We start from the raw sequence: 20,347 nt of genomic DNA on the forward strand, positions 1-20,347 counted from the left end.
TCACATGAGACTCAACAATAACATGCACTGAGTGGTTGAGCTACAGAGGAGATGAGAAACCATTCTGCCTGGAAAGTGCCCATGCACAGCCTGGCACAGCTCAGAGAGCTCTCTCCTAGCTTGACTCCCAGGCTAGCACATCAGCCAGGGCTGCAGATCAGCCACAGGTTCCAGTTACTGAGTGTCACCCAACTGACACCAGCTTTTGGAGCCCCACACTGCACCCAGGGGTTGCACACATCCCTGCTAGGAGTTCTGCCATTTGGCTGGGAATACTCTTCCAAGGTATTGCCCACAGCCATTTCTCATTACAGACACTGGAATTAAATCTACAGCCATATGACAAGAGAAGGAAGAAGACTGCACAGTCTTGGCGACAGGTAAGTGTTAAGAAAATTAATCACAGAATCCCAGACTGGTTTGGGTTGGAAGGGACCTTAAGGATCATCTAGTCCCAACCCCTGCAACGGGCAGGGAGATCTCCCACAAGTCCAGGTTGATCCAAACTGGCCTTGAACACTTCCAGTGATGAGACCTCCACAGCTTCTCTGGGCAACCTGGCCCAGTGTTGTCCCACCCTCATAATCTGGAGTGTGTTCCTGTTTGCTGGATAAGACACACAACCTCTGACTGGAGGCAAGAAGTAACCCTTGAAAGTCCAGCAGGCCGTGGATCAACACCACCCTTCTCCTCCATGAAAACGATTCCCTAGATGGCCATAAACCAAGGCAGATGATCTCCTTCAAATGATGTATTGCAATTATCTCACAGCACATTAATGACACAAATGCCTTCCTAGCCAGGGTGTGCACTGATCTGGGGAAAGGTGCTACAAAGAATTGCCTCAACACAAATGTTGAAACTGGGGAAAGAAAAGAAGTGACAAAAACGTTTGCAGCACAGAACTGCTACATTTTGCCAGTGCTAATTCATGTGATTAATCTTGGGATATAATCCTCCAGCTACCTGCACACAGAACTGAACTGGCAACATGCACTTCTCATATTCCACTTGCTCCAAAGGCTGCAGCCTGGCTCTGCCTTGTTTGGGTGTATTTACAGGTGTTTCTCCACTTACCTGTACAGCAACCACAGAAAGGACCTCAACAGAGATCCTGTTAAATTCATCAAAACAGCCCCAGGCTCCTGTCTGGGCAAGGCCTTTGTAAATATTCCCACATGACTGGAAAAAAAATAAAAGAAAATAAATCACAAGAGGGAAATCACAAGTGGAATCAACTCCAGCACAAAAACAACAACAAAACACACAACTGGATTTTTTTCCCCAGCCTGTTTATTTATAGCAATTTACAGTCTATTGTGGGTATTTAGAAAAGTGCATGGAAACAGCAGGCCCAACTCAATTGTAATATTTATAGCTCTGCATAGTTTGCCACTTGATTTGCTAACGGCACTTTCTGGCTCTCTGTGCCCTGGTTTCACTGCAAGGTCACCTGTGCTGCACCACTGAGGGCCCATAAGCTGAATAAAATATGATCCAAGGCTCCCAGAACCACTGCTCTGTGCCAGACTGGTGAGGAGCAGAGACTCAGCCCAACAACACAGTGTCCTGTGGCAGCTGAAGGCTCAGAACGTCTTGCCCTTGTTCTGGGAGAGGGTCCTGAGAAAACCAGGGCAGGTCCCTTCCCATGCCAGGGCCTATCAGCCTGAGAGCGTGCCAGAAAGAAACAACCAGGGTCAAAATCTCAGCACAGTCTCAGTCTCAACTGGAGCTTTTTGCATGGAATCCAACTCCGGAAGGGAAGGGAAAGGTGTGATGAGGCAGAGAGCCCAGTTTGAGTCTCTGCCTCCTGAAGAACCTTGTGCAAGCCTTGGAGGAGACAAGGAAGGAGGAGAACAAGGTGTTCAGCAGAAAGGAACAGAGCAGGGATTTGAGGAGAGGTGATGGATCAGAGGGGTCTCAGCTGGATTACTCTCACCCTACAGGTTTCATCAGGTCCCGAGCACCCCAGCCCCACGTGCCAGCCCTGCAGCCAAGCTGGGAGTGGTACCTTGTAGTCCATCTGCTCAGAGCAGTTAAACACATACACCATGATGCCCAGGGCTCGCCCCAGATCTTTCGTAGTCTCTGTCTTGCCAGTGCCTGCAGGGCCTGCAGGTGCTCCACTCATGGTCAGGTGCAGCGACTGGGTCAGGGTGATGTAACATCTTTGACAGCGAAGGATGAGGGGAAAAAGGAAAGAGACTGAGATTTGGTCCAACAGGTCACCACTGGGCTTCAGAGAACAGCACTAGGGGGACACAGTCAGCAAAGCCTTCCTTCTGACAAGCTGTACATGAGCAGGGTGCATTTCTGAGCTCAAAGTCCTCTTAGGCATTAATGACCACCTCTGCCCAGCTGTGTTTGCTCCAAGAGATTCATCTTCCCCCAGGGTCTGTCCAACCTCTGCACATCTGGGCTGTGCTCTCTTTGAATCCTCAGAGCACTCACTGATACTGGGCATGTCCCAGATAGTATGAGAAAAGGTCCATTTCCTGAAAGACCTTCCTCCTGCATCCCAGTGCACTTCAGCCCAAAGGATCCTGTTCCCTGTCACTGGCAGAAATCTGCTCCAATGGCCTATGAATGATCCCACTCAACACTGCAACAAGCCCCAAAGTTTTTCCATCATGCTGATGATGGATACCAGGGAGATGTCCACACGTGGGTGTCTGTACTCCCAGTACACAGAGCTGTAGTCCATATGGCCAACAAAACCCAATGATGCACAGGGGCTTAGCTCAGGTGACTGACACAGGTGAGAAGAGCCATCTGAGATGCATCTAGCAACTGAAATGTGACACAGGGTGGAAAGATACCACAGGGTTCTACAGGAAACTTCTGAATTGGCAGCTGGAAGCCAGGTGGGACAAAGCAGAGCATCTCAAGTCACCCTAGGTGTCCCCATTGAAACAAACGAGCCAAGCGGTAGATGTCTACTTCAAGACAGGATGAAAGCTTTCTAGGCTCACCAGCTGCATGGGGAGTGGACATCTTGTGCACAGGCAGACACCCACAAATGAGCTGAATCCCACCAGAGGACCTGAGACACTGATACCCCAGAGGGTACCACCATCAAATCACAAACCAGGTGAGAGTTGGAGCTGGGACACAGAGATAGAACAAGAGGGATGTCCAAACTAAATCCATCTTTGGTTGGCAGCTCCTTCCCTAACCACAGGGCAAAGCTCAGCTATGGTGGCATTTCCCAGGGACTTACCTGTCAGTCAGTGGGGTGATCACAAGCCGAGGGGTGTTGCCAAGGTACTCGTAGGAGTACAGGAACTGGGCATCACAGATGTTGGCAAAGCAGTGTCGTTCCTCATCTGACCATCTGTGCCGGAGCTGGGACAGCCAAACGAAGGCCTGGGCGTTGTCAACCTGCAAGGCACCCACAGGCACCTTCACGGGATGGCCAGGGATGCCAGGCACACACAGCTCAGGTGCCAAAATGGTGACTGCAACCAGGGTTTCATTGGGGATGGACTGGCCCTCCCTGTGAAGGCAGGTGTGGTGAGGAAGGTCACCTCCCTGTAACACAGTGGGAAATGTCACCTCCTCGTTTCCTGTCAGCAAGGGCAGGAACCAAACTAGTAACTGTGTTGGTGGGCAAGAAAAAGTGAATATCCAAGAGACAAAGCAGCACAAACACAGACTCCTGAAGAGGAGACTTGAGAAGCAGCAAGGAGTGATGAGGTTTTTGTAATGCAGAGAGAAGGAGCAGAGGCTGTCTGGGCAAGGAAGAGGCCAAAGAGACCACCAGAGAAGAAGGCTGGGGACAGGGGGACAAGGACAGTGCTCTCTACACAACCAGGAGGCAGACCCAGCAGATGGACCTTTTCACCACAACCTGGGCCAAGGCAGCACCAAGCCCAGCCGAGCCTTGAAGCCAGAAACCCTGCAAGGAGCCTGGCTGCCTCCTGGAGGACACCGATGAGGGTAACACCACAAGGCAGCACACTCAGGGCACCTCCCCACCCACCAGCAGGGCTGGACACCTGGCACAGTGTCAAGGACAGGGGAGAGGTGTGCAAGACAAGGGAGCTCCCAAGGAGTCCCTGTGGCCCCACACCAGATGAATGAGGCCACAAAAAGAAAAGCCCAAATGCTTTTTCTTACTTTCTAAAGACATAACTGAGACTGCATCCAGCAGCCTCCCAACACAACATCATCTTCCACCCACACGTGCCTTGGCAACAGGACACAGGGCCACACTCTCACTCCTGGTGTCAATGTGACAAGTCCAACAAGCCCCTTGGCATTGCACGGCCATGATACAGAACAGCACTGCAGGCCCACGGTGGATTTCTGCCTTCTCACTGCAAACACTGCAGAAGTAAATTTAGTTGTGTACCTCCCACTGAGACAGGCAGTGATCTGAGTGGCCTCTGGTTGGTCTGTCACTCCTGCAACCCCCGCTCCAATGCTCAACACAAGACCATGCTGAGCTGCAACCACAAACCTTCTGTGCTATCATCTTTGCCACCACATCCCGAGCGTGCACATCGATGGTGCATATGGTCATGATCTTCTGCCTGTCACCCTTGGAGAGCTGCCCAACCAGCATGGTGACGAGGGTGTTCAGCTGGGTTACTTGCTTCTTGTGGTATTCCTTCATGGCATTCTCGTAGCCTTCCTCCATCCTGGCAAAGGCAATCCCAACCTCAGTTGTCCACCAGATCTGGGTGCAGGAAAGAGCCACCTAGGGAAAAGGGCTGGCTCAGTTTCAGGGAAAACACCAGAGCTTCTTTATGTTCAAGAGTGGCTGATCCACAAGGAGATCAAGGATAAAGAATCCGTGACATGAAATTAAGTATCTTTTCATACAGCAGTCACAGCAGACAGGACAACAGGGACCTGCCCCGTGACATTTGTATAAAACATCAGATCAGTGGCAGACACACTCAGCAGCTGCTTATTAGTAAATCAGCACCTTTCATGTGCCTGACACAGCAGAGGAGGAAGAGCTGGAGACCACGAGGCTGTCAGAGGTGCATCTGAGGGGCTCTTTTCTCTCATTAGGCCTCACCACTGTGTTTCTGCAGCATCTCTGGCTCCTCCAGGTGTCCAAACTCTCTGTGCCCCAGGGTGCAGGGGGCAATGCCCCAGCCCTGGGCTCTGTGACCCCACCAAGAGTGTATCCTCCCTGGAGCCCCAGTCAGAGCACGGGGCCCATCCTGGGAAATCCATAAGGAGATTACCAGGATAAAGGAAAACTCAACCTTCCTCCCTCCTGGAGAGCAAAATAGAGGCCAAGAGCATCCCCAACCACAGCTAGAGGCCACTAATGAGAAAAGGGAAGGGGAAGCCAAGCTCTGCCTTTCCATGTGCCAGCCCCAGTGGAGATGATGGAGATGAGGAACAGTAGCAGGTACCTGGGCAGGGTAGTCAAAGAGCCACTGTTCCCTTGGCTTCTCCTCATAAGCCATGACAGCTTCTGTCATCTCATCTCTCACAGTAGCCCTCATGCTGTCTAGCACGTGGTTCAGCCAGACCTCAACCTGGAGAAGAAATTACATCACAGTAACACATTTGCTCTTCTGAAGTGCCTTTGGTAATTGGTGAAGAAAGGGAATGGGACAAGCAGCTCAACTCTTGAGTTCCACAGGCCTCAGAGCTTTGTTCAGACCAGATGGCTTTAGCCAGATCTGGCCCTGCAGGATCAGCACCTATTTCCAGACAAGAATACAAGACAGACTTTTCTTGAACTCCAGTCATAGGAGAAACCAAAATCAACTCCCCCAATGAGTAATTCAGTCTGGCATGTTCCACCTCCTGGCCATGACAGAATCACTCATGGGACTTGGGCACAACCTGCCAGCAACTGGAGAAAGCTGCTGCTGAACTTGGGAACACAATTCCTGCTGAATTTAGTATTTCACAGCCAAAGCCCTCCCTGAGAGGACTGTTTAAAAGCAGCAAGTTCCATCACTGGAGCTGGTATTACATCCTTTAGCTTCCTATAATAGTCCATGAAGAGAGGTGCAACTGCAAGGACAGATAAGCTGAGCAATCGTTTGACTCTTAAATTTCATTCTTTAACTCATCCTATGAAAAAAGGAAGATCTGGAACTTAAAAGATCCCCATGCAGCAGTACTATGGAATAGCTTCATTTATTCTCAATCTGCATCCCCTCCCTTACCAAGCACATTTGTAACAAGCTGTAAGACTAACTTCCAAAATATCTTAGAAAATCCAAACTAAAACCCTCGTCAGAAACAGCCCACAGCTCTCTCTCTCTCCCTGTGACACCACCTATGCCCCACCTTAGTGAGGACCTTCCCAGAGTGGGACCAAGGGCTGTGGGGTGAGGAGGAACTAAACTGCAGGCCACCTCTTGCAGCCTTTCTCACACACAGAGGAAGAACAGAGAAGCTCTGTGATGCCTGGGCCACAGATGCTCACACAAGGGACAGGAGAACAGACTCCACTGGACAGCTTTGATAGGCAAGGTCTTCCCTCTCACCTGCCCACTGCAGTCACAGGGCTCACTGAAGCTGACATATTCCTCCTCTCTACTGTACATTCCCAGGCCAATTTTGGTTGCCTTTTGCTCTGAGTCCAGCTGGAATTTCATCTTGGCCAAGTTGTCAAAGAGTTTGGAAAGATGACGTTGCACCTGCAACAGGAATTGTATAAATAAAGTGACTGAGACAGGGTGAGAAGACTGGAGAGCACCACACATGTCACAGGCACTGTCATGTTCCCAAAGCACCATCTTGGACATCTCTGTAGCATCACATCTTCTCATACATGGCCAGGATACTGCCAACATGAGCCTCTTGCTCTCTCTTCCAGTGCTTCCACCTATTTCTACATAATTTAGAAAACAGACGTGCCTTAATAAATCCCATTCTCCCACTGGGAAATCTCCCACACAGAAAAGCACAGAAACCATTCAAATGTTGCATGACCTCCTAGCCCTGATTTCCCTACATGTAGTGATGAGAAGCCTTCAGTCATTGCTTCACCTCAGCCTGTTCTCAGCACACTGTGGAGTTTTCTTCACTCTGAAATTTTCTGGTTTTCACTACTAGAAATCAATTTTGTGCCAAAGAAAACTCCTGGATCCTCCTCCATGGAGAAGACCTTTACTTCTGCCCAAAACCCCCAATAAACAGCTCAACAACCCAGACCCTCTACAAAAGCCCTATCTTGACCAAAAGCACTCTTCCAGAAGGAAATGAATAACCCAGTCCTGTCCTGTTCCCAGCCAGCTGAGTTTGAAAAGCCAACAGGGAGATGCTGGCAAGCACTGCTGCAGGCTCTCAACATCAGCATCTGATCATCTGGGAGCTGAGCAGCAGGTCACCAACACTTCTAGATCACTACTCAACACACAACACGATCACTCTGTGTGTCACACGTCACTGCCAACAGAGGCAGGATTCTCCCAGGACTGATGTTCCCACAGCAAAGGTCACTCACAAAGCTGTCCCAGAGAGGAGCTGCCTCTCTCAACGACAGCCAGAGACAGCAAGATGGAGAGACCCCCATGGGTGGGGTGAGAAATGAGAACAGCCCATGCCACCTGGTGCTCTGATGCTTTCAGACAGGTGGACTTGTGTGTTTAATTTCCACTCAGTGGCTCACACAGGATTCCAACACTCCTTCTCCCAGGCTGTCCTGCAGGTGGGCACAGCTCAGTAGTCTTCTTACATACATTTAAGCAGGGCCAAATCCTGGAAGGTGCTCAGCTCCTCTGAGAAGCAAAGGGCACTCAGCATCCCTCCAGATAAGCATATCTCCTTTCAAATCTTACATAAACCACAGAAACCTTTTCTTACATCTAGAAGCTTCTGCTCCCAAAACCCCAGTGTCCATTTCCAGGCCCTGGCCAGTCTGCAGGGCTTCAGCCATGGTCCAGCACTGGTGCAATCCTGCTGCCAGAGCCCTGGATACACCTGAATCTGCAACACCCAGTTCAAGAGGAGAAGATCATTGTGGATTTAATCCTCTTGTAGGAATGATCAGACTATGAAACAACAATGGAAAGGCTGAGAGCACAGCCACTCATGATCCCACTTGACATTTACTTTGATTTTACTGCAAATAATTTTGAATAACAGCCAACACCAGGAATTTCTTCTTACCCCATGGAGCATTTCAACACAGTATCTCTTCTTTGCTTCCTGTGTTGTTGTTTTTTTCTCTCGTTTTAAGTATCAATCAACTGTGTGGTTATGATTCTCTGCAGGCTCAAACCACCCAGCAGCAGAAACAAGCAGTGCTTAAGGGTAGAAGCAAACAGCAGCACTTCCAAATGCACGTGCAAACCTGGCCCCTGCTCACAGGAGTGCTGAAAATTATGAACAGCTTCAGTAAGGGGAGATTCCTTGCTTCTGAGAAGATGGAATAAGGAATTCATTCCTTACCCGACACGTTCCATTTGCTGGGAACCTTTTGATTGGTTTTACACTGCAATTTACACAGGATAAATGGTGTATCCCAAATAACACCAGCCAGAGCACAGCTCTGCCAGGGAAAGTGGCCAAGGTTTCCTGGCAGTGACTCCTGTAGCACTGACCATCCACCCCAGCACTGCCATGCACCCTATGGAAACACATCTGCAGGCCTCAGCCCTCTGAGCTCTGCACACCAGGGGACTGGAGGTGTCTGCTCCTCTGGGGACACGGGGAGAGCACAGACCAGCCATTTTCTAAAACAAGAAGGTTACTACAAGTTCCTTCACAGCATGATCCACCAGTCCACCAAAGTCAACAGGAGGGATGGTATATTTGGAGTGATTTCCCTGCAGGCAGCCCCAAAGCCAGCCTGGAGAGAAGTGTCCTCGGTCAGATGGGAGAGAAGCAGGAGGTCTGACCTGGCCCCTGAGCTGCACATGATGGATGGCAACACAAGAGATCTACTTGCTCGCCTTGGCTATAGCCACTGTCAGACCCCCAGCTGTCTTACCTCTTTCAGGTTGTGTTCTTCTCTCCCCCTATAATGAGGACATCCCAAAGGCCTTTGGAGGTGGGAAGGAAGAAGTGGCTGACTAGCCTCTTCTGCCTAAAAAAAAGGGACCTCCCCAAGCCATCAGTTGTCAACTCTTCCACATTTGAATGGCCAGTCTGTGGCTCTTTCAACAGCAGATGCTGTTTGGTGGCATCTCAGGTTGGGGATCCAAGGTCAGCAACAAGTTTTGGCTGAGATCTTCAAGTAAGATGGTTTCCCCCAGTCTCACTCTATCCCAGCAGAAACAAGCCCTCTGGTTTTATGGCATCAAAACCCCAGCCCTGGGCTGTGCAGCACTTTCAGAACCATTTGCAAGCATCATCAGGGTTAGATCAGGCAGCACACAGTGCACATGACAGATGAAGGCCAGCTGTGAAAGAATTATCTTTAAACCAAAAGAGGGTTGGAGAAAAAGCACTCAAGAAAGGAAAAGTCACAGGAGAGTCCCAAGACAGCACCTCCCACTGTGCCACTACTGACAGTTGGATAATGCAAAGGTGATGCAGAACAAGGCTTACCAGCTGTGGGTTGGTGCCATTGGAAAGAATATCCAATAAATCTGCTGAAGAAATGAAGTAAAACCTGGGAAAGACCAACCTCTTCATGTCCAAATATTCAGCCAAAGCCTTCTCACACAGAGACAACCTGGAGAGACAAAGCAGATTAACAGGGCTCAGGACAGGTGGAGAAATACCCTGCCCTGTTTCATGCTACAGTTTGGGTTATCAAGCATATTCTCCCCTACCATGGGGAAATGCCAGACATGAGCTGAGCCTTTAGGCTTGTCCTCTACAGCACTTCCTAAACAGAGCAACAAAGCACAGTGACTCACAGATCTCCCTCTACTCCCAAGAGTCCAGAGAAGCCTCATAAAAAAAGCAAAAACACACATGGAAGAAGAGGCTAGAAAGGGGTTGAAGCCTGACAAGCTCTGAACTGCTACAGGTGATGAAACTTTCCATAACTGCTTTTATTCTAATGACCCACATTTTAAAGTCTGATTCCAACCTCCTCAGCTATTTGTGTTTGCAAAGCCCAAAAGGAAACTTGTTTGCTCCAATCTAAAATGAATCTTCCAGTGTTTACATGCTACACTGCTGCTGAGCTCACCAAGTTCATCAATACCATGCAGCTAGTCCTCTGTGAGGAGCACTGGCCTTATCTGACCAACCAATAAAATCGAATCTCTATTTTAAATGGATAGTTATTACTGACACAGCAGCTATCATATTCACTTGTAAGTGTGTTCCAGGTAGACTAGCTCATATGTTAAGTGAGGAATGTAACCATCTCATGACACCAAGGTCTTTCTCAGGAAGTCTGTTGTACCACGTGTGAAGGGTACACATGCAGAGGCCATTTCAGAAATGAGGAACTCAGCTCTGCTGCAGATATCCCTGCTTGGACTGCTAAACAGATACTTCAGACATTGCATTTGGGGTGGCAGGGAGGTCGTGTGCTACTGAAACCAGCTGAATACCAAGCTTTGTGTGTGTGCAAATCAAGATTCAGGATGGGAGTTTGCACGTACAGAGAGCCAGACTCCACTCTGGGGGCTTCAGGGTGATGGATCACAAATGAAAAGACTTCAGAAAGATCAGACACATTGTGACTTGTGAATGCAAAGAATTCCTAGACTAGGAAGAAAGTGTTGGAGCATGGGTTAAACAAACGTTTTAGAGTTGATCCCAGTCTCTGACAGAATCCCAGAACTGAAGCTCTACCTACCTATTCTGAATGTCCTCCAGTTGCTGGGACAGACCTGGTTTATTGGTGGCCTCAACAACATTTGGGGTTGTCTGAGCTTCATAGGCCAGCTCTTTAAAATCCACATCAATCCCTTCAAAGCGTTTGGAGTCCTAAAAAGCAACACAAGGAACACGTTCACAGGAAAACACTCATTTTGTGCTAAAAGATCCATCTTCTTGGTGCTGTCTTTGGGTTGAAGAGAAAGACTCCTGCAGAAAGCTTCCTGTCCAGTGCAGAAAGGGACCCCTTCACCATTTCAGAAGGGTTCTTTCACCTACATACCTGAAATAAGCCTCCAATCAGGCACTTTCTTTATTGTCTCTGTATCTCAAAGGGGCTGTGGGTAAAGCAATCCATGTAGAGGGCAGTGCTGAGGACCAACCATTTTCATGGCACTGAATTCCACTTTGGATACCTCCTCGTAACTCTTCCTGTCCTATGCCCAGATGAAATACCAAGTTTTCCTGGCCACAGCAGCAGGAGATGATCCCATAGGAAAGGCTACTGACTTCATGTGAGCTCACTCCCATCCCTCCTGCTACAGAGTAGGAGTCTCATCCCTAAAATGGGTGACACTGGCAGAGGAGAACCTTTCCTTGCCATGGAAACCCCACAGCAGCAGCAGAGGAAAACACTGACAGTTATGCTCTGCACCTCACAGGGACCCTGCATTTCTGGAGCTGAACAGTGAAGAATAAATACAGCTATGTTCAAAGTGTCTCTGCTCCTCCCTTCTTCCAAAGTTAGGCCTCCTGAGCAAGCCAGGACACAGAATGCAAGTGCTCCAAGCTGTCCTGGTAACACTCCCACCTTGACCTGTGTTCAGACCCAACAGCAAAGCTCTGGCTGGAGGGCTGAGCCATGCAACCAGCTTCAGACCTGCACCCATGTCCTGCCAGCCCATCATTCCCCAGCCCTGGATGCATCCCAAGGAGGTTCAGCCTTCAAAGGCTTTGAGCCTCCCTTTCTTCTAAGGAAGGGAAGAGGCTGCTGATTTGTGCCACCTGCCAGCCAGGTGTGGAGATGCAGAGAGCTGCCCAGCAGGATGCAGACTGAAATCATGATGTGAGGGGCTGTTGGACACTAACAGCTCGCTGGCACAGGGGTGAGCCTGCAGGGCTGAGCAGGTCATGAGCACCTGTAGACATGGCCCAGGCTGCAACGTGTGCCCAGTGCTGGCCAGAGCAGCAGGAGGAACAGTGCAAGCAGACCAGAGCGAAGAGACAGAGACAGGGCAGGGACATCCAGGTGACACGGGGCTGTGCACAGCCCCTCCCAGGTGAGCCCCTCCATGGTGCTGTCACTGACAGCAGCCCCTGCTCCACCTCAGAGCTGGTGCTGCATGTGGATGGGGACAGTGGTGACACAGTCAACTGCAGCTCACTGTGAGAAAGGCAGGGCTGGGAGTGGTGCAGAGGGGCCAGCAACCAGCTTGGAAGATTTTCTTAATTATCAAGGGACTCTGGAATAAGGCTGGAAGCTTGACTTGACGACCCCTCTGAGGAAGTCACCAAGGACAGCTCTGTTCCATTTTCAGAAGCAGGAGAGGGAGAACACCAGCTCTGAAGGCAGGGAAGGGGAGGCTGCCAAAGCTGCCTGACCCAGCCCTGGTTTGACAATTTGCAATATCTGATTAATTATCCCAGTGCTCTACCTTCTGAGGAAAGAGGGAACATGCCTTCAGCACTGATGGAGCCAGCAGCTTTCTGCTCAGTCTCCAACATTTGCTGCACAACAGCAGAGGGGAGAAAATCAGCTTCTCAGCCTGTTCAAGCACAAGCTACAGTACAAAAACATCCTGGGGCAGCACCAGGGAAACTACGACAGCACTGAGGGAGCCTCCAAAAAGTGAGGCAGCAGGAGAAAATCCCTGCTTGGGGGAACCTGGCATTACAGATAACCTTATTTCATAGAATGGGGGCTCCCCTTCAACACTTTGCAGACAGGAGAAGTTGGACTTAGGACTTGTCCATACCTCAGGGAGCTGTGCCCGTATATCTTCTGAGCCTAAGAATATGCTCTCCAAGTGACACCACGTTCTCTGCACCTCAAACCAGAGAGAAATGACAGAGTCTGCAATGGACAGCTTCTTCTGCCATGCAGACACTTCCTCCAAGAAGAAAGAAATGTATTTGGATGTCATTAAATTCTGCAGCTGCACCTGGTTGTCTTCTAAAGTTTCAATGAGTTCCTCATCTGACTTCAGCAATGGGGTGTTTGTCCGGGGATGAGGCTCATACTGAAACTCCATGGTGCTCCAAGTACTTTTCAGTTCCTTCAGGACCTTCTCCATACTCATTTCTCTCACTGCTTTGTCCACAATACCACGAACCTCATCCTCAAAGTTATGCAGGTTGAGCTTCAGGAGGTCAGCCAACGTGATGTCTGAGTGCATCACAAACCTCACCCCCATCATCTGCATCAGTTGATTCCAGTGCCTCTCTCTAAAGGCAGGGTTTTGAAGTTCTGCCACAGCTTTCAGGGCTGTCAGCATGTTCTTCACCTTGCTGTCCAGCCCAATGAAAGCATCCCAGGCCCTCATTTCCTTATCCAAATTCCGAATCTCTCTTGCAAACTTTTTACACTCCAGATCCATGTTTTCCACATTAATATCCACCCATTTGGTGGTCTGCCAGTCATCAAGGCTTGTGTTCACAAGGGAGATCATATCCCAGAGCTCTTTGAGAAGACACAGCTCCTTCCTGCACTGCTTCAGTTGTTTATAATCTGGCACCATGACTTCAAACAGACCAGCTGATTCATAAATGGAGGTCATGGCTGACTCCATTTGTTTAATCTCCATGTGCTTTGCATCCAGCAGCTGATAAGGCTTTTCAGTGTCAAACCTAGAAAGAAACATTTATTCCTCATAAGTGACACGGTAACAGCTTCTAAAGAAAACACAAAATGAACAGTGCCCCTAAAAGCCAGAGCAGAGATGAAAACACCCACAGTACACACTGATGGCACAGCCACATGGCACTACTGACACCAGCTGAAAGTGATCCCATGTGCTTGGCCTCCAAACTCTCCCTCTTGTTAACACTGGACAGTGTTTCCAGGGCCAAAACACCCCAGGCCGAACGGACACAACACCGCGAGAAGGCAGGAAATGTACACAAGGGCTCAAGCAGGTGTCCTCAGGAGATGACCCTATAACACAGCGGGTTTTTTTCCACTCAGGGCTTCTCTGCTGCTCTGAGTGGCCTGTACCTGAAGGGTGCCTCTCTCCGGAACCTCTCCCTGAACCTGTGCTGCTCCACCTCGAAGGCCGCGCAGCTCCTGCGCAGGACGCTCATTTCGTTCGCCTGCAGAGGAGCCACGTGCTGCTTCACAGCTATGGCCAGCTTCTTCAGATTGTTCCACTTCTCTGGCAGCTCCTGCAAACAGAATTTAACTGCTGGTAGACAGCTTTTGATAGCTGATACCAGACACACCTGATCCATTTTACAGATAATCACAGAACGGGAAAAGCAACAGATCCCGTGTGTAAAACTCCAAGCAAGTTTTGTTCAGATGTAAAGGCTAAAACACACAACTTGGGATAAAACTTATCACTTATTCATCATTTTAAAACTAATGAATACTGAGACCTTACAAGTGACTGCTCTGATGGTCAAAATATGTTCCATAAATTCAAAAGAAGGGTCCCAGACCGGATCCTGGGCTCCCAGGATGCTTCAGTGGTTGAGAGAGAACAGTGATCCCAGCACCAAGCTCAGTGGGAGCTGGAGCCTGCTGGGAGCAGGGAAGGCAGGAGGATGGGCTGTGGGTGCCAGCCCGTCAGATCATCTGGCTTCCCAGAGCTAATTAAGAAACAGCCTGGGAAGATTTCTCCCTGCTCATAGAGCAGAAGATGTCGTACCAGAGGGATGTCCAAAGAGCTCTCTCTCTGGGGCAAATCCCTCCAGCTTGTGTGTACAACATTGGTGCTAAATAAGCCTGGTTTCTTTCTCAGGTCTGCATCCAAGCTGCAAGTGCACAGCACTGCTGACAACCCACCCTCTGTGCCTGGGATTTTATTCAGCAAGGGATATTATTTCTTCTCCCTAGGCTTCTCGGGCCATGTGCTCAGCCCAAACACTGACACCAGCCCAGGGCTCTGCTGTCCTCAGCTCCCAGTGCTTTGCTCTCAGAGATCACACTTACCCAGGATACAAGCCTACAGAAAAGACTTTGGGGTTCTTCTCATTCCAGTCCACATAGTTGAGGAGATTAATGAAGACCCACCAACACAGTGGAAAGAAGATAAATAACCTGGAGGCAGCTCTGAGGCAGCAAAGATAACCAGAGCAGGGTCAGTCCCCCCTGAGGGGTCTCCTCACACTTGAAATTCCAATCCCAACAGAAATCACTATCCATGTGCCCCACAACCACGACAGGGCACACATGGAGCTGCTCCCCTGTCTCTCCCACCCAACCTACCAGCTCCAGCCCATCCATCTCCACAGCCACGGAGGGAGCAGTACCTAGAGGAACTTATTTCTGGTTTTCCCACCATATCCAGGAGTGAATGAATAATTCAACTGCACATTGCTGTCACTTGCCAGGAAAAACAAAACTGTTTTGCTATCTCCTGCATCTGAATGGCTGCCCTGCATCCCTTGTTTCTTCTATCAGAAAAATAAATCAGTTGTTTGAATGTACTTGGACAAACAGGCACCAAACAAGCAGCTCTCAGGCAGAGGAATTAGCAGCACCAGGTCCCCTCCAGTAACATGCTTTATGCTGGATTCAAGCTGTTCCAGCAGCCAGAACATCCATGTAATGCAGCTCTCCTAGTTTTCATGGAGTCTGTGGGAACCCAGATGTTTTTAGGACCCTTAACTGTTCCAGATTTGGTGACCACCCACAGATCACAGCTGCTCAAGCAGAAAACCAGGGAACTGCTAACCCCTCAAACTCAGCTCCCATCCAAGCCTGCAGCAGAGACTGGAGCCTCTGCTGCACAAGTACATAAGGAAGAAACATCTCCCCAAAAGGTCCTGCTTTAAACCTTGTGTCCAGCACAGACCCCTCTGCCCACAGCACCCCATGATTATAGGGCATCCACCAGCATGTAGCCTCTCTACTGTAGCATCTTGGCTGCTGCCAGTGCTTGTCTCCTGTTCCCCAAGGCTGGCTGGGCACCTCACAGGCTTTTCTCACCTCCATCCTATGGCCCCCTTTTCAGAAAGGAAAGGAGTCCCCAGAAGAAAACTGATCCATCAGAGCCAGATGTGGAAAGGTGCCAAAACACTTTCATAACCTGCTCTGGCTCAAGCAAAATTGGTGTTACAGAGACAGTGGAGAACTGAAGTCCTATGAGAAGGCAACTCCTCTGCCAATATTATCCTTCCCATCTCCACAGTTGCCAAAAACTGGCTTATTTAAAAATAATTATAACGCAACCTAATTAACAGATGTATTTGAAAATGCATTAATTTTTTTTCTAGAGTAATCGCTGGGCGTTGGAGCAGGCAATTCTCTGGTTTTCATACATAACAAAAGGCTTAATCTCTGCTTTAAAAGAAAAATCTCAATGTAACTCCAAAATGTGGAGCTATCAAGGCACATCCCACAATAGCAAAATACTATCCACTGAGGCCCTCTAATGACAGCCAGGTGGGTCTTGTACATTCCTGCCATGCTCTTCAGCTTTGCACTCTCTTTGACATCACATTTAACTGCATCCTGGGCTGCAGGAAAAGCAGCGTGGCCAGCAGGTCAAGGGAGGTGATTCTGCCCCTCTACTTGGCTCTGGTGAGACCCCACCTGGAGTGCTGGGTCCAGATTTGGAGCCTCCAACGTAAAAAGGACATAGAACTCTTGGAGCAACTCCAGAGGAGGTCACGGAGATGATCCAAAGGCTGGAGCAGCTCTGCTCTCAGACAGGCTGGGAGAGCTGGGGTGTTCAGCCTGGAGAAGAGAAGGCTCCAGGGAGACCTTAGAGCACCTTCCAGTGCCTGAAGGGGCTCCAGGAAAGCTGGGGAGGGACTTTTCACCAGGGTATGTAGAATGAGGACAAGGGTTAATGGTTTAAGCTGGAGGAGGGGAAATTTAGATTAGATCTTAGGAAGAAATTCTTCCCTGTGAGGGTGGTGAGACCCTGGCCCAGGTTGCCCAGGGAAGCTGTGGCTGCCCCATTCCTGGCAGTGTTGAAGGGCAGGTTGGATGGGGCTTGGAGCAGCCTGGGCTGGTGGGAGGTGTCCCTGCCCATGGCAGGGGGTTGGAACTGGATGATCTTGAAGGTCTCTTCCAACCCAAACCATTCTATGAATCCATGAATCTCCCGCTCAGCACATTGTTGTGTCCCCCACGAGTTTCCACCCACCTCCAATTGCTCGTGGACCTCCTCTGGCAGCTGCTGCTCATACGTCCTCAGCAGCTCGATGGTTTGCTTCAGGGGCTCGAACATGGCATCGGTGACACTGTGCCTCTCTTTAACAGCCAGGAGGTGACCCATCATCTCCACCAAGCCATCATAATCACCTTTTTCAACCTTTTTGCTCAAACCTTTTTCGGCAGTTTTTATGAACTCGTCCAGGTCAGCCAAGCTATGGAACACAAGGCAGGAAAGCACAACATGACAGCAGTTCCTACAGAAAGAGTGACCAGCCTCAGGCCAGGCAGCTGGACTGGCCTGGAGAGGGGAAAGGCCTGGTTAACCCTGCCCATAGCATGGCAACGTGCTGAGGGCATCAGAACCACAACCCATACCCAAAGGGATCCACAGATGTGGCACAGCTTCCTGCAAGGAACAGATCAATAGGTTGGGACTTCCCAGGTTGGAGAAACGTTTGTGAGAAAGGGTATAACAAGAGAGTTGTGAGCTCAGGAGTGGTCTGGAAGAGAGAGGGTTTTTATCTCATCTCTTCCAATACAAGAATTCAAGATCCCCAAATGAACTTGGGAGGTTGCAAAGCTACAACAAACAGGGATTCTTCTTCACACACTGCCTCACTCCACAGGGTATCTCCCTGCTGCAGGAGGTTACAGATTATGAAAATTCACAGTAGTTCAGAAAAGCAACTGAGCATTTGTGGGAGGAAAAAAAAATCCATCCATGTCTTTAAATGTGAAGGCATGACCCTTGTATCTCAAAGTCCCTGAGCTATAAATCGTAAGAGACAAGGAGAGTATCTGGGGCAGTTTCCCTGCCCACTTTCCCTGTTGTTCATCTCACCAGCTCCTGAGCACTGAGGGCAGAGGCATGATGGGCTCCTGGATCTCTGGCCTCTTCCAGCACAGCCATTCTCCTCCAAATGTTTTCTAAGTGCTCACTTCAATTCTGTGGATACTGCTGGGTCAACATGTATCCTTAAATACTTCACCTAATAAAGACTAAACTGCTGAGACAGGGACTCTTAATAGCAACTCCTAAGTGCCCCTTCTAAGGCACACAAAAAAACCTCTTTGCACAGAAATTATCTAACAGAACTGTGGTGCTGGGAAGAAGATGAGACCACATCATCACAGAAGCCTCCCGCACCACGCACACACCCGCAGGTATTCCTCTGCAGGCACCCAAGACCTCTGACATCCTTCAATTGTGACCACTCAGATAAACCACCTGACACATGGTCCTGCACAGAGCAGCTCTTCAGAGCAGGGGACCCACGTGAACCCAAAACTTGCACCCAAAACTCCTCCTTTGTGCAACCATGAAACCACCTCCCCAGGGCTGCTGCTGCCAGGCAACCCTAAGTAGTTTTTTTTCCTTTTCTCCACACAGAGCACACTGCAAAGAGCAACACATTTAGACACAGACCAAGTATCTCAGGGCTTTCATGTAGCTTTCCTGATGGCTAATATAAAGTTTCCCAGAGGAAGCCCGGAGCCCTAGCACAGGTTAGAGGAGCTGGATCAGGCTGAGCCAACAACAGATGTCCCGTCTAACACCACAAAGCAGGTCCCAGGAGCATCAGTTCCTGGGATGTCAGTAGCACCAAGTCCATGTAAGTGTTTCCACTTTGCACACTCAGCTGTGCCAGTTCCCAGCAGAGGCCAAGGGAGGGGGGATGGAGGGGACACGCCAGGCTGGCACGCAGCAGGGCCCCTTTCTCTTGTTCTCTTTTGGTGCCAGCATGAAATTCTAAAGCCCAGGCAAGACAGGAGAAACACCTTTTGGTCAGCACAGGGTCCCACGGAGGTGGGGACAGCTCTTACCTGTGTGTGACGTGGTCCACGAGGTGCTGCTTGAACATCAAGCTCCACCTTTTAATCACGTTCAGCAAGGAGGCCTTGAAGGGCCGAGCATCGACCTTCACCCAGCCCTGGAAGATGCCGACGGGCTCGAGGCCGTTCACCTCCTCGTAGAGCTTCTCATAGGAGTCGATCTGCTCTCGGAACTGCTGCAGGGTGGGGGGTGTCTCGGGGACCCCCTCCTCCGCGTGGGCCTCGATTTCTGCGGCGCTGAGGACGTGGCCGTAAAGGAGGAACTGGCGGCAGAACTCCCTCCTGTCCTCGCCGTACAGGCAGGCGTAGCGGTGGAAGGCGGCGCGGTACTCGCAGCAGGCGGCCATCCCGGCCTGCACCCGCCCCAGCAGCTCCTGGCGCAGGGCGGCCAGGTCGGCCATGTCCTCCATGTCAGCCTAGGAGAGGCAGGAGCAAGGCTGGCACCTCCTCAGAATCACAGAACCACCACCAAGGCTGGACAAGACCTTTCAGATCGTCAAGCCCAGCCTGTGACCAACACCCCCGCATCTCCAGAACATGGCACCAAGTGCCACCTCCAGCCTTTCCTTGAGCACCTCCAGGGATGGTGCCTCCACCACTTCCCTGGGCAGCCCATCCCAAGGTCTGATCACCCTCTCCATGGGGAAGTGCTTCCTGATATCCCACCTAAACCTCCCCTGGAGCAGCTTCAGGCCAGGCTCTCTCATCCTGTCACTGGCTGCCTGGAGAAAGAGCCCAACCCCACCTGAGCACAACCTCCCTTCAGGGAGCTGAAGAGAGTGAGAAGGTCCCCCCTGAGTCTCCTCTTCTCCAGGCTGATCAACCCTCAGCCTCTCCCCATCAGACTTTCCCTCCAGCCTAGACTTCCCCCACTGCCACCCAACACCAGGGAGCTCCACACACACACACCTGGTAGTGGGGGAAGCCGCTGTGCTCAGCCAGCCTGGGCACCAACGATGAGATGTGGTAGATGTCATTCAGAAGACCTTCCACCATGTCGTAGAAGCCATCATTTGTGGCAGGGTCCAAGGAGGGGCGAAATATCAAATCCGGGATCACCAAATCCAGCTGCACCTCAAACAGGGGGGGCAAGCCTGCCTGGGGATCTGGCAGGGAAGAACAGAGATGGCAGGATCTTTTCCAAGGGGAGAAAAGTCATCTTGAGCCACCACTACGATCCCACCACAAGACAGACAGACGCCCCACAGAGACACGAGGCAGGTGTGATCACAGACACCCACTCCCTGCATCCAGCGACATGATGTCACACAGCACAGAGGAGCTGCTGGCAAAACATTCAGTTCCTCACTGGAGATACTGGAGAACAGATGAGACACAAGTGATTTAAGGACCGGAAAAAATGCTCCGGAGGGAAACCTTAAAGAGACCAGGCTCTTTAGTTAATCAAAAGGGAGTCTGAGAGCTGAACCATTACAGCACTTAAGTACTTGCAGAGGAGAAAACAACAGGATCCAAGAGGCT

General features: G+C 50.2%; 1 protein-coding gene across 1 annotated transcript in view; it reads right to left on the minus strand.

Annotated features, from left to right (window-relative positions):
• DNAH9 (dynein axonemal heavy chain 9) overlaps window positions 1-20,347 on the minus strand; it is a 160,501-nt gene that overhangs the window by 118,019 nt on the left and 22,135 nt on the right. The window contains exons 16-28 of the mRNA XM_051635224.1: window positions 19,775-19,971; window positions 18,857-19,281; window positions 17,022-17,244; window positions 13,922-14,088; window positions 12,684-13,554; window positions 10,688-10,818; window positions 9,478-9,604; window positions 6,468-6,620; window positions 5,376-5,501; window positions 4,463-4,702; window positions 3,221-3,381; window positions 2,012-2,168; window positions 1,078-1,182 (exon numbers count right to left, since the gene is read on the minus strand). Coding sequence (XP_051491184.1) covers window positions 1,078-1,182; window positions 2,012-2,168; window positions 3,221-3,381; window positions 4,463-4,702; window positions 5,376-5,501; window positions 6,468-6,620; window positions 9,478-9,604; window positions 10,688-10,818; window positions 12,684-13,554; window positions 13,922-14,088; window positions 17,022-17,244; window positions 18,857-19,281; window positions 19,775-19,971 — 3,083 coding nt within the window. The remainder of the gene's footprint in view (window positions 1-1,077; window positions 1,183-2,011; window positions 2,169-3,220; window positions 3,382-4,462; window positions 4,703-5,375; window positions 5,502-6,467; window positions 6,621-9,477; window positions 9,605-10,687; window positions 10,819-12,683; window positions 13,555-13,921; window positions 14,089-17,021; window positions 17,245-18,856; window positions 19,282-19,774; window positions 19,972-20,347) is intronic.

The sequence above is a fragment of the Apus apus genome, chromosome 17 (assembly GCF_020740795.1).
Source record: "Apus apus isolate bApuApu2 chromosome 17, bApuApu2.pri.cur, whole genome shotgun sequence".
Lineage (NCBI taxonomy): Eukaryota > Metazoa > Chordata > Aves > Apodiformes > Apodidae > Apus > Apus apus.